The following is a 13,139-nucleotide window of genomic DNA, read 5'->3' as shown; positions in this document are numbered from 1 at the left end:
CTGCGGTGTGTGTTCCCGTCCTGGGAAAGTACAGCTGCCCCTGTCTGCGCCATGCGCCGCCACACAGACGCATGGCACCCCAGAGAGACAGAGCAGCGGCTCAGCACAATACATCTATCAGAGTGTCTCCCCTCTGCTGTAAGCCAGCAACGCAGTCCGTGGCCACAACAACCCCCCCCCCCCCCCTTCTCCCGCTCCCTCCCCAACAGCCAACTTAGAACCACGTTCTGAGCAGAACATCGGCAAAAACACAATCAGTGTGGTGTTGTCTTCTATCTAGCCAAGTGTGTTTGTTACTATTTAAAACTAACGTCTGTCCTGTTTGTTTAGACAGATATGCAGAGCAGTAAGAGGGGGTCCGTGTGTTTGACTCTGAAAATGCACAATGGTTAAAGGCACTGGGGACTCCAAATGGCTTTATACTGGTTTCTATATAAGGATTATTGGCATGAATAGTTTTATGAGGTGCTATAAATTTTCGATTTCAAAGAGGGAGCATGGTGGCTGATGTGCATCCGCCTACCCTGAGGTTTCTGGAGGCCACCACAGAGCCTTTGTGCGCACTGGGTTTACCATGGGAACATTTTCTAAACAAATAAGTCACCCAGCGACCCCTGGGTGTAAAGACAGACTTCTGAGGACTGTGGACTGTGCATACTGTGTGTGCAATACAGAGAGGAAAGACAGAGTGTTTAGTTTATGGGGGTCTCTCATTTTCTCTCCTCGATCCTCGATGCTCGGTCCTCCAGGCTCGTTCCCACTGATCTATAACAAACACTGGATAGACTATCCCATTGTTGACGCCCCATCATTCTTTATGTAGATCAGTGAGGAGGAGGACCGAGGAAGGAAGGGAGAATGTATAAAACACGAATGAGAGGCACCCTATGTGATTCAAAAGCGCAACGCTATTTTTAAAAGACCAAATATCCTTCATAGACAGGTTAATCTTTGTGAGTCGTCTCTCCTCACCTCTGCAGTTATACTCTGTTGTGTTTTGTTCATTCTTTAAACTGCAAGAGAAAGCTATATCACTGCCACTGTTTTGCTGTGAGGAAGTGGACACTAGTCAGCAGTGAAGGAATAGAAACTGGCCTTTCTTCTAGTATTCCACCCTCTTGTGGCAATACTGCTCATCACATCACAGGAACAATATACAGAGGAGTCACAAATTAAATCAGGCTTATTGGCCATGTATACTTGCATATAGGAATTTGGTCTCTGCGTCTATCCCATTCGTGAATTAGCGAACACACAGCACACAGTGAACACACACAGGGATAAAAAAAAAATATATATAAAATAAATAGTCAGTCATTTATGTCAGTCATATAAAATAGTCAGTCATTTATGTTTTACAGAGCTTGTGGCCAAGAATGAAGAGGCACAACAAAACGTTGTGGCCTAGTTGGATTAAAGTGGTTTATGTTGACATAGTGAAGTTGACCCCAAAGGGTACAGTATGTTATATGCTATTCAGATGTAAATGCATATCAGTCTTATTCAAAACTGCACCAATTTATGTAGCTTTGGTTGCAAATTACTCGTTATCATACACAAGTAGACCCAAGGTTGTTCTTAGACTGGAGTTTCCCTTTAAAATTACAGGATATAAAAGCAAATGTACCAACTTTTACTTTGGTACAAGGCCATCATAGAGCCTAAGGTTGCATGGTTCTCTCTCTTTCCTTTTATTGTTAGGATGGATATAGGTACAATTTCCCAGCTTAAGTGATGACCCATACCCTGAACAAGTCACTGGAGTCACTTCACAATTTTCATGGGTGTGTTTGAGACCATACAGGTTGGTCCTGTTTTAGTAGCACACACAGTAGGCTACTAAGGTAGGCCTATGTGGTCATTTTGGCTCATTGATGTGGCAAAATTTCCCCAGAGTTTTGAGTGTCTGGAAATCTTTTTGTTTGAAGTGTATGCTAGTCCATGATCCATGAAGGTTATTAGCCAACAGTAATTCTCCAACATGCCCTAGGCTAGCCTACAGGTCGCAGGAGAAGCCTTCTCTATTAATCAACAGTGAGAAGTAAAAGGCTAGATACATTTTAAGAGAACTTTCTCAAACTGCTGTCAGGCTACCACTACCTTGCTGTCCTCTCTTTCAGAATTAAGAATGCTGAAGTAACATTACCTTCGTTCTTCTTCTAGCATACAGTTGGACTGTGTCATTTTATACTGTAGGTGGCGGTGTTGCACCGACTGGTGCTTAATCCGCTAATACACTGAAAGAAACAGAAGTAGTGTGGTCCATATACCGGAAGTGGTTCCTGTTCAATGGTTGACATAAGATAACAATGGAAAAACATGTTGAAAACGATATAAGAAATTAACGACGACCAACGACTTCACATATTTAGGGTAGGTAACCCCTAGATCTTAGTCTGTGTATAATATTACATTATTTGGGTTGGTAATTTTTCTTTAATTAAAGTGTGATTTACTGACTCTTAAACATGTTGCTAACGTCCACATGGAAAGTTCACTAGGCTGCTAAGGGACCTTTTTATGTCGAGCAGTGTATGGATACATTTTCATTTTATAATGTAGTTTGAGCAGTATTCTGTTGTGTGTTTTCCTCACCAAGAAATCATGTGCTTGAATTGTTGTGAGGATATGGAGAAAGGAAATACATTTGCCTATCCATGTAAATACCAAGCATTGTCCATACCAAGCATTTGTTTAAATACAAGGTTGTAAATGTAACTCCATGGCAACCATGCGTTCTCATTAGTGTGTGGTGCAGTGTTATTAGCAATAATATCAAGTGACATATTGCCTGCTGATTTTGGATGGTCTAGTTATGTTGTTGTTGTTGTTGTTGATCTTTTTCATGTCTTGACTGTTTGTGGGGAAGGTCATGGAGATTCCAAGCTACATGTCTAAGCTGCTCTGCGAACTAAACGAGCAGCGCAAGCGAGACTTCTTCTGTGACTGCAGCATCATTGTGGAGGGCCAAGTCTTCAAGGCACACAGGAACATACTGTTTGCAGGGAGTGGCTATTTCCGCGCCTTACTGGTCCACTATCTGCAGGACAGTGGGCAACGACACAGCACAGCCTCATTGGACATTGTCACTGCAACGGCCTTTTCGCTCATCTTGGACTTCCTGTACTCTGGCCGGCTGGATTTGTGCAGTGACAATGTCATTGAGGTGATGTCAGCTGCCAGCTATCTTCAGATGACTGACGTGGTGAACTTCTGCAAGAGTTACATTCACGATTCGCTGGAGATCTGCTCGCGAGGGAAGGAGCAGGAGACGCAAGCAAGAGGAGAGCGGGAGAAGGAGGCCCAGGGGCCGGCAGACAGCAGGACAACAGCTGAAGGGTCCAGCATAACCGTGTCTCCCACCTCTCAAGACGGAAGGACAGTGACACAGCCCGACACTCAGTGTTCTCACAACCCTCCCTCCAACACCACCATCTCTGCTGCCTTAAGTAGCAGAACTTCAGAGGAGGGCGAGAGCTCACGGGGGCAGTTCAGCACGGGTAACTCTGTAGATCCCCCTGTGAAGCGAGACCCAGAGAACCCAGCGGGCTGCTCCTCGGGGAACTTGCTGTTTAGCTTTGTGCATCCCAAGATCGAGTTCGACCCAGATGAGGACAACGAGGAGTCCCCAGAACCCAAGGAAGTGGGCCACTATCCCAGGTCCGCTCATTTTGACGGCCGCACACTAGCAGCAAGCCTGTCCACCAGTGCTGAAGCAGCCGCCCAGGAGTACGACAGCTATCAGGCCAAGATGATGCAGTACTATAGTCCAGGCGTAGGAGGAGGTGCAGTCACAGGGCGCGGGGACGAGAGCATGGGCCTGGGAAGCTCGGCCAGCATGGAGATCCACAGTGACTGGTTTGGGGAGGATGCAGGTGAGAGGATGCTTAATTCTTTGGGTGCCGCTCATTCGGCTTTTGTACATCCTCCCTCCCTCCTCGGGCCTCGATCCTCACTGATGTACGTAAGGAATGATGGAGAGGCAACAATGGGATAGTCTATCCTAGTCTATCCAGTTTTAGTTATAGATCAGTTGGAACGCCCCTCGAGCATCGAGGATCGAGGAGAGATGTTGAGAGGCACCCTCTGTGTCCCCCAGTATGTGTCTGATCTTGTGTAATTGTGGCCAGCAGTGCTTGCTTTTTTTCATGATCTCAAAGATGATATCAAATGTGAAGATGTGATGCCAAAACTTGTTACCAGCACTTAGCAACTTAGCCTGCTTTAAAAATGGCGAATTACTGCACACTGTTGAACAGCAACAGCAGGAAATCCAAGCTTACAACATGCAGCCTTGTTTTTTGTGTGTTAACCTTTTTTCCCCAAAAAAGGGCACCATGGTTGTATCATTTGTTGTGTCTGTGTTGTATCTCTTGGTTTGTGCTTCAGGGGACGGTCTGGTGGTGTCGGTCAAGCTGCATAAATGCCCGTACTGCCCCTACACGTCCAAGCAGAGAGGCATCCTCAAGCGACACATCCGCTGCCACACTGGAGAACGGCCTTACCCTTGCCATACATGTGGCAAGCGCTTCACGCGGCAGGAACATCTTCGCAGTCACGCCCTCAGTGTAAGACCTGTTTCTTTAACATATTGTAAGATTAAAAAAAAAAAAAAAAAAAAATGTCTTAAAATGATGTACCACGTTTATCACATTTGTTGCACATAAAGTTGTATTTTTCAAGTAGCTGGACGTAACCATTTTAGATAGCTATCTAGGTTCATTTAGAAGTGTATCCCAAGGTTGAGTTATAGAGCAAAAGGAGGAAATTATCCTTGTATTTTGTAAGGATGTTTGTTTTTGTAGATTAGATTGTTGAGGCCAGGGGGTTGAGATTTGGAGGGTTACCTTTCACCAGTTAGAATCCAGATTGGCCACCACCATCTTTAAAAATGTCTTTCCATTTTGTGCTCACTTTTGGCCACATTTTCACAAACAAGCCACCAACATTGTTGGTGGACACAAAAGTATGTTGTCTGCGGATTGATGGATGCTCCTAGTCTTTTAAAGCTGGGAGCATTAACCAATCTACATAGATGACATAATTTGTGACCCTCTGTAATGTGTCTTCTAATTGACTCCTTTGTAAAAGTGTGGCTAGATGGTGGCAGCCATTCAAGTATATTTTTGACCCAGCATCGGCCATTGGAATGAATAGGGTCAATACTTCCTCCCTCCATAGTTGAGAAGGTGTTGGTCTGGCAATGTACTGTAAAGGTGTTTAACTCCAATGCCCTTAATGGCCCAGGTTCAAAGGATCTAGTATATGATGGCACCCTAACCTTATTTCTGTTCGGTGTGTTGTGTTTCTTTTAACTGGTGTCTGTGAACTGTACATGATCCTACGCTATTGTTTGGGTGGCAGGTGCATCGGGCGAACTGGCCTGTGGTATGTAAAGGCTGCAGGCGTGTCTTCACGGATGGCAACTCTCACAGTCTGAAACGGTCAGGCCTATGTGAAGGCTGTACCTGCGTCACCACCACACAACAGGACCCAGGTTCCACAAATCCCAGCAGCCAGTCAGAGGGCTCGGACCGTAGCAACACAGAACCTGATTGGCCAGTCTTCATGGATGATGGTAATGAGGCAGAAGGAGGAACCTGATGAGAATCACCCAAGCCCTTCCCTGTTACATCCATTGGGATGTAAATGATCCATAATAAGACACAAGTCAAGTAATTTGGCTCCTTGCTATATGACCAGCCATATCTCTTGTGGGTACTTGCTGGGTCAACATTAAGGCAGTGACTTAACTCAGAAAGTCTTGTGTTACAGCTGCATTTCCCTAAAACATTTAACAAGCATGGGAATTCCCAACGGGTAATTATTCCAAGAGGTCTTGCTGTTAGCAGCATGGGCAAACATCATCCATAAGGAGTAATGCTGATCTTAACTTCTTGTTGCTTGCTTACTGATCATGATTGATACTGTTTTAATCACTTCTGAGCAGAGATCAACCGAGACCAGATACAGTGTACATTTTCATTGCTGTTGCACAGCACGTGTGACCCTTGGAAAGGAGTGCAAATAATCTGTAAGACTACTGTATGTGCATTGATCATGGTTGAGCAGCATATTGAGGGAGGAGTTTACTTTTGAAAACACGGCACTGTATGTATGTTCCACAAAACAAACAAACAAAAAAACAAACATATTGTAGTACTGTGTACTAAACAACCAGAAGCTACCTCAATACTGTGTATAGAGTATGTAGCCTATGTTCCATTAATTAGTAAGTTGTTTAAGATTCCTAAGACCAGAAATGTGCAAATCAAGTGTGGGAATTATGGTTAGATCTGAGAAATTTTGTTTTGTTGTATAATTTAGTTGCATCAATATCCTGAATGGATGATTCAATCATGAACAGTACATTGTAATGGAATTTGAAAAACAAACAAGAAAATACATGGGAAATATACAATTGCACTAAATGTCATGTTGAACGTTAATTGTTTTTCTGTCTAAATCTGTATAATGGTGTCTCCTTAATTCCTCTGGCTTGAGGCCTGCACTTGCAAAAATATCTTCACTGAAATGGAATGAATAATTTCTTTCACAAAATGAATTAGAAGGAGTGGTTAGGACAGGAGGAAAGGAACAAATGAAGGAAGGATGGACAAATAGGGTGCCTCTCATTTGGTCTTTTATACATCCTTCCTTCCTCCTCGGGCCTCGATCCCCACTGATCTACATAAAGAATGATGGGGCGGCAACAATGGGATAGTCTATCCAGTGTTAGTTATAGATCAGTGGGAACGCCCCTCGAGGATCGAGGAGAGATGTTGAGAGGCACCTTTAGAGAAATGATCTGCAGCCCAAGAGTCGCGCACAAGTGGCACTTGCATGACCTCTACTGGTGGCCATTTGATAGGCTGATTATGCTGTTGATAAAAATGTTTTCATACAACATGGGTTATAATAATATACTACTTTGGTGATAAAGTCAAGTAAGTGATGCAAGAAAATAAAGTACTAACAACTTTGTGCTTCTGAAGCATACCAAATCCCTTACATTGAATGTAAAATCCAGATATCTTTGATGGATGGTGGGAAACCATGTGTAATTTGGGTAATTAGTTCAGGTAGGTTATGTACAGGTTACAGGTTATGTAGAACAGCCTCAGACACTACAATGGCATACAATGAGCAGGCTTGCATGCACACTAAAAAACAGATTATCAGCGGGTTATCTTGTAATTCAGGTGCTCATGTAAACGGAATAAACTGATATCAGTTTACTGCCGTAAATGGTTTATGAAAAATCTGTTTAACACACCTAGGTGTCTGTCAACATTTTTATTTCTTCAAGACATGTATATTCCAGTTTACCCGATCATTGCCAGTAATCGTTTTTTTAGCGTACAGTGCACGTAAACGTGCTCAGTGTTTAAATGTGCTGTTTTCAGGGCATGCTTTTTAACCCGCCAGGCTATTTTCATAGTAAACAAAAAAAATCTGTACAGCTTGTTCAAAAATGTAGATAAAATCTACATGACTCAAATGATTTATAGGAAAAGACTTTTATTCATCCTGTTTAGGCAGCCCAACAAATATACACTATATACAAAAAGTGACTGAATCAAGAACCATTTGAGGTGATTGTTCACAGGTGATGTTTACAGGGAGCCTTACATTTTCCCCTCATATCATTAAAGCAATTTAAACTAGAAAAGAACTCCCAGAGCGCAAACCTCCACCGAGCAAAAACATAACCGCCTCCTGGATCCAGACAGTGATCCGGATCACAATGTAATGGTTTCTTCCTTGGGTCATTTCAGACCTTTCCTGAACATTTCATTGTAATCCATCCATAACGTTTTGAGTTATCTTGCTAACAAACAGACAAACAAACATACAAACAAACAAACCCCGATTCCTTGCTGGGGGTAATGAAACATAAGATGTATTTAGGCTGTGTATGAAGTTAATTAATGATGATCTATTTAAAAATAAAATGTACTAAAAATATACATAAATAAGGGGAAACTTTTATAAGATGTTACCAAATATTTGCTTATTACAGTTCATGATAATGCCACTTTTAACCACCATTTCTGCTGACTGCATCCAGAACATAAATAGATATGAATAGAATTGAATTACTGAAATATTCATTTCACCAGAGAATGAAATATCTACCCAATCAACTGGGGGAAAAAGCTCCACTTAGAAATTCACCCCTTAAAATGCATTCAATTTGATGTGCACGAGAGGACTCTTGGTCCTGAGGTAAAAAACCACTAGGCTCAGACTGTAGTCTACACAATTAACACAAAACATAAAACAAATGTTAAGACAGTGAAATCAGTGACAGTGACAATGTCAATGCATCAACAGATTAGAAGACGAATGGCTTTTGTTTTGAACCTTCATGCCTGTGCTGTGTTTTCATTTCAACACAGTCTCAGGTGTGTCAGACTGAATGCACTGTAAGCACTGGGCAGGAGGAGATTTGCAACAGAACCTGTTCTCCCACAAAACAGGTTTACTGTGCATTCAGCCGAGACAAGAGATGACCAAATACTCATGGAAGGCTCTGTGTACTAATTATGGGATGTCAACATTCCAATTAAGAAAAATATCTACAAGTCCCTGCTCGTTTCCTTCTGAAATCCCTTTACTCTTTTCCCTATCCATGCTATCCATCCATCTCAATGCCCCCCATACAGGTGCACCTTCACAAAGGAGATAGTCTCATCATAGTCCTTGACTCCTTTTTCATAGATTACATAAATGTACTTCTTATCTTCTGGAGTGTCACCTCTAAATGAGGTCATGGAGGAATAGCCACTTGGACCAGCCCAGATCTGGATAGCCTTCTTGTCCCACGACTGACCCTTATTGAAAGACCAACGCAGAGTCATGTTCACTCCTGAGAGAGAGAGAGAGAGAGAGAGAGAGAGAGAGAGAGAGAGAGAGAGAGAGAGAGAAAGGATGACCGATTACAGAAACACACACACATCGTTTTTTGATTTCCACTCTTTTACCATGTGAAACTCAATAAACAATTGGTCACAAAAAAAGAAACAGGATCCCCGAGCCCATGTTCCCTTTCTTACTGTGTTGCTCATTGGATGGGTTGGTGAAGAAGAGGATTCCCTCCTTTTGCAGGGCCCCAGCAGCTACAGCAGGATCCACTAGAGCGTGGTCAAAGACCAGCTCTTCCACAGGCAAGGACTCTCCCCCATCAAAGCTCCTCACAACCATTCGGCACCGACAGTGGTAGTTGTTCTGGTTGCGGACGTTAATGACAATACTTCCGTCCTCCAACTCCACTGGCTATGAACAAAAAAGGTTATTATCAGAAAGCCTTTCATTGCCTAGTATATTAACCTAGTTCTATCAAATATCTACCACTGTTAGAATAATGTATTAAACACATTACTTTACTACAGACTGACTAGCTTAAAGTGAGCCAATGTTTCCCAAACTGTGTCTTGAGGGATACACTAAACTGGTAAACCAAACTCATTCACAAGTCAATAGAGTCTAGACACTCACAATTGCCTAACCTTTACAGATTACAAATTTGCCTGAAATTGTAGGCTATTCATGTTCATCAGGTCCCTTTCCACAGGTATATTAATCAAGCACCATGTAGTCTGCATTCATAATCTCGGAGCTTGATTTTATACACCTGTGGAGAGGGGTCTGATGAAACCCATGAATTGAAATCACATATTGACCAACTGACCATTTAATCTGCATTCAAATGCTCAGAGTAAATGCATTGATATCAATAATACCTTCCTTGTACACTGAACAAGGAATCCTACACATACATACAGTACTACTAACCACCAATCACACCTCAAACATGACACTATAACATGACTGCATTCCGCAGTAGGGAAAAGTCGTCATGCTGATTGTCTTAGTTAAGGTGAGTGTTCATGATTCCACAGTAAGAAAGAGACAAGAAGTTGCAAGATGAAAAACACTGCTGACCAAAAAGAACATCTTGATATGGCAATGACCCAGTCATAATTCAGCATATAAGATACAGTAACTTAATTATCTTGGTGTACACATGTGGGCTATAACATATGTTCAGTTCAAAAACAATAACCAAATCAATTTGAGAAAAACAGGCTCCATGTAGTGAAAGGAAGGTAGGGCCTATACTGAGCGAGTGTGCATATGTGGTCCAAATTAGATTTGCCCATTTCTTAAGTTTGCAGGATAGAATAGAATAGAATAGAATATATACTTTTTTGATCCCGTGAGGGAAATTCAGTTCTCTGCATTTAACCCAATTTAACCGAATTAGTGAACACACAGCACACAGTGAACACACAGTGAGGTGAATTACACAACCCAGAGCAGTGAGCTGCCTGCCCAACCAGCGGCGCTCGGGGAGCAGTGAGGGGTTAGGTGCCTTGCTCAAGGGCACTTCAGCCGTGGTGGACTGGTCGGGGATCGAACCGGCAACCCTCCGGTTACAAGCCCGATGCGCTAACCAGTGCACCACGGCTGCCCTTAAACTTAAAGCTACATTTTTAGGGTTACTCAAGCTCTTAACTCTATATTCTAAGTATTTCATTGTTGGGTGGGTTTTCACCTCTATAAGCTTCACCTCTTGATTATCCCAGTTTCATTCCACTTGGCTGAAATGTTGGTGCTACGTTTAAAAGTACAATTAGGCCTACCCATTCAGTTTATTTTTACCACAAGCTATATTAAACTTGTGAGCTCCACAAATGCTCTGGAAAATGTAGCTTCTGTAAAAGCTACAGCACTACATGGTCAAAAAAACAGCTAAGCTACTGAAAAGCTATCTGCTTCAGAAAATAGCTACGCTACCACCAAGCTACTGAGAAATGTAGCTAAGCTAGTAGCTTCGCTACAAGTAGTGAAGCTACTGCCCATCACTGCATGGGTGTCATTATATCTGGATTCTGGCATAAAGCTAACGCCGCAACCTACAATAAGAACAGTCAAACACGGTGGTGGCTGCTATATGGGACAGCTTTACTGCTTCAGGGCCTGGGAAACCAATTTAAGGTCAAGTCAAAGTCCGGACCGATTGAGATGCCTAGGTTTAGGGGGGCAATTACTTTTTCCCATGGGTGATAAGGGTTTTGAATAACTCATTACATTCAACAGATGAACTTAGAAGCTGCAGTTTATGTTTACTCGCATTGTCTTTGTCTTATATTAAAAAATAGCTGAATGATCTAACACATGTGTGACACATGCTAAATTACTTTCCCAGCACTGTGTAGATATATACTGTATACTGTACTGTGTAGATATACCGTACAGATTTTTCAAAGTTTTTAAATAAGCAGCCATGTTGTACCTTTTGTTTGCTTAATATCATTGTGGAGTGTGCGGCAAGATATCCTCATATCCTCTTATGCACCATAAAAAAAAAATGTACCATAAAAAAAAGTTAGGAAAACACCATTCTAAGCAATACAAAGGGCTCTTGTTAGTTTCTGATTAACCAAGATCACAAGGTGGCATTTCTGCAATTACCAAGTTCCTCCTTTCGCAAAAGCACTAACTTAACGATTTATGTTTACTAAACACAAACTGTCCATTTTCATGCAAAGAACAGGAGCAAGACAACTGAAAATCTTAACATTTAAACATTATTTCTTGGTCCATTTGGATCACTTTGGGCGTTCAGAGGTGATCCCTCCCTCACCTGGCACTCGTCAGGATTGAAGTCCAGGGCCTTTTTGGGCTGGTTATAAGGGATGCTCTTCAGTGTGGCCCCGTACCGCCACTTCTTGCCATGGTCATCACTCAAGATACAGAAGACGCCGTCTCCAGGAATTGAACCGTGACCACAAACCACCAAACGGCCTGCAGCTGGGGGGTACTGCTTCTGTAGATGGACAACAAAATGGGTGAGGGAGCATTTTAAAACGCTGATGAATGGAATCAATCGTGTACATTTACAGTGGTGTCCTACCTTGAATCTCAAACACATACAATAATTAATTGAATGACAATGGTATTAGAATGATAGATCCGATCATGCTACATTTAAGCACCTGTATGCCAAATCCTGGCCCAGCGACAAAGCTCTTGACCCCCAGCATGACAGACAGGTTACGTGGAGGACCCCAGCTGAGGCCATCATCCAGACTCTCCACCAGCATGGTACTGGACGGACTACAGTGGTATTCATGGAAACACAGAGAGTAGATGAGTAGCACAGAGCCCGTCTCCTCATCTACCACGACTGAGCCCAGATTCAAGCCATCAGCCATACCGCCATCATTCACAATGAAGGAAGTGGGGGACCAAGTTGCTCCTGAGGAAATTGCAATACATTTGATATTTGAATATCTGAAATGGCCTCTCATTTCATGCAGTAGATTTTCCTCTCTTTTTCTTAAAGTGGTTATCTTTGTTCAGGTTGTACCTTTGTCAGTGGAGCGGCGCATGGCAATGAACTTGGACCCAAGATCGACTGCACTTTGTTTTCTTGCTTCAGAGAACGCTAGAAGGCTTCCACGCTTCGTGAACGTAAGCAAAGGAATCCGATAGGTGTTGACCTGTCCAGCTCCTCCACCGACCCATAACAGCAACTCCTCCAATACTAGTGGGGTTATTTGCTGCTAACAAAACATAACCAATAGGCTAGTTATTTTGGAGTATGTAATAATAATTTAGGATTGAGAGGTGTAAGAAACCATGCATTTAACCATCACGTTGTTGGATTTGCCATTTTCATCTGAATAGCCTCCATCCTGAACTGTGCATGAAAACGCACTTAAAACAAACTTACACTTCAGCCCAATTGTCCCAAAGCATTTGTCAAAGTCTAAAATTAAATGTCTCTATGATGCACAGGCTCGACATTACAGGGTAATAAGGCTATCCTGATTAAAGACCGGCCTGAATATAACAAAGTCACGTTAGCCAAATAGTTCCGTTTACCTCTCCATCAGCACACGGAAGAACAGCAAAGAGAAAGGCTGCTGTAACGCTGAATAGTTTCCAGATTAGTGATCCAACCATGCTGTCTGTCCACGCCACAAAACACCTTCGGTAAAGCAGACTACGGCTGCACAGATGTCTGAGACAACGCTTCGTCAAAAAATAAGAAGCATACAACTAAATCACCCAGCCTGACGATAGTTCTCCGAGCGCAATATGTCATATGACCACAATAAGTCACA

At 42.6% G+C, this 13,139-nt stretch overlaps 2 protein-coding genes across 3 annotated transcripts; one reads left to right on the top strand and one right to left on the bottom strand.

Moving 5' to 3' along the window:
• The first annotated feature begins 2,261 nt into the window (after positions 1–2,261).
• Positions 2,262–6,431, top strand: zbtb8b (zinc finger and BTB domain containing 8B). The gene is made up of 4 exons (XM_062528682.1): positions 2,262–2,373; positions 2,870–3,875; positions 4,390–4,568; positions 5,365–6,431. Exons 2-4 carry the CDS (start codon positions 2,873–2,875, stop codon positions 5,602–5,604), a joined length of 1,422 nt encoding a protein of 473 aa, XP_062384666.1. The 5' UTR covers positions 2,262–2,373; positions 2,870–2,872; the 3' UTR covers positions 5,605–6,431.
• Positions 6,432–7,504: 1,073 nt separating this feature from the next.
• neu1 (neuraminidase 1) lies at positions 7,505–13,131 on the bottom strand. Of its 2 annotated transcripts, none has more exons than XM_062528676.1 (6): positions 12,898–13,131; positions 12,380–12,575; positions 12,006–12,268; positions 11,654–11,836; positions 9,060–9,279; positions 7,505–8,872 (listed from the first exon to the last, which is right to left on the bottom strand). In XM_062528676.1, the coding sequence occupies exons 1-6, from the start codon at positions 12,976–12,978 to the stop codon at positions 8,652–8,654; spliced, it is 1,164 nt and encodes a 387-aa protein (XP_062384660.1). In that variant the 5' UTR covers positions 12,979–13,131; the 3' UTR covers positions 7,505–8,651. The 2 variants fall into 2 exon arrangements, with proteins under 2 accessions (XP_062384660.1, XP_062384661.1); XM_062528677.1 differs by having other exon boundaries at positions 12,380–12,572.
• Positions 13,132–13,139: the final 8 nt, after the last annotated feature.

This window comes from Sardina pilchardus, chromosome 24 (genome assembly GCF_963854185.1).
Source record: "Sardina pilchardus chromosome 24, fSarPil1.1, whole genome shotgun sequence".
In the NCBI taxonomy this organism is placed as follows: Eukaryota; Metazoa; Chordata; class Actinopteri; order Clupeiformes; family Clupeidae; genus Sardina; species Sardina pilchardus.
Note: the sequence above shows the minus strand (reverse complement) of the source record. Positions and strands in the feature narration are given on the sequence as shown.

Coding starts and splice junctions, on each gene's coding strand:
- zbtb8b (XM_062528682.1), top strand. CDS start 2,873: ATGGAGATTCCAAGCTACATGTCTAAGCTGCTCTGCGAACTAAACGAG. Junction 3,876..4,389: donor CTGGTTTGGGGAGGATGCAG/GTGAGAGGATGC, acceptor TTTGTGCTTCAG/GGGACGGTCTGGTGGTGTCG. Junction 4,569..5,364: donor TTCGCAGTCACGCCCTCAGT/GTAAGACCTGTT, acceptor TTTGGGTGGCAG/GTGCATCGGGCGAACTGGCC.
- neu1 (XM_062528676.1), bottom strand. CDS start 12,978: ATGGTTGGATCACTAATCTGGAAACTATTCAGCGTTACAGCAGCCTTT. Junction 12,576..12,897: donor TTCCGTGTGCTGATGGAGAG/GTAAACGGAACT, acceptor ATGTTTTGTTAG/CAGCAAATAACCCCACTAGT. Junction 9,280..11,653: donor TCAATCCTGACGAGTGCCAG/GTGAGGGAGGGA, acceptor TTTTGTTCATAG/CCAGTGGAGTTGGAGGACGG.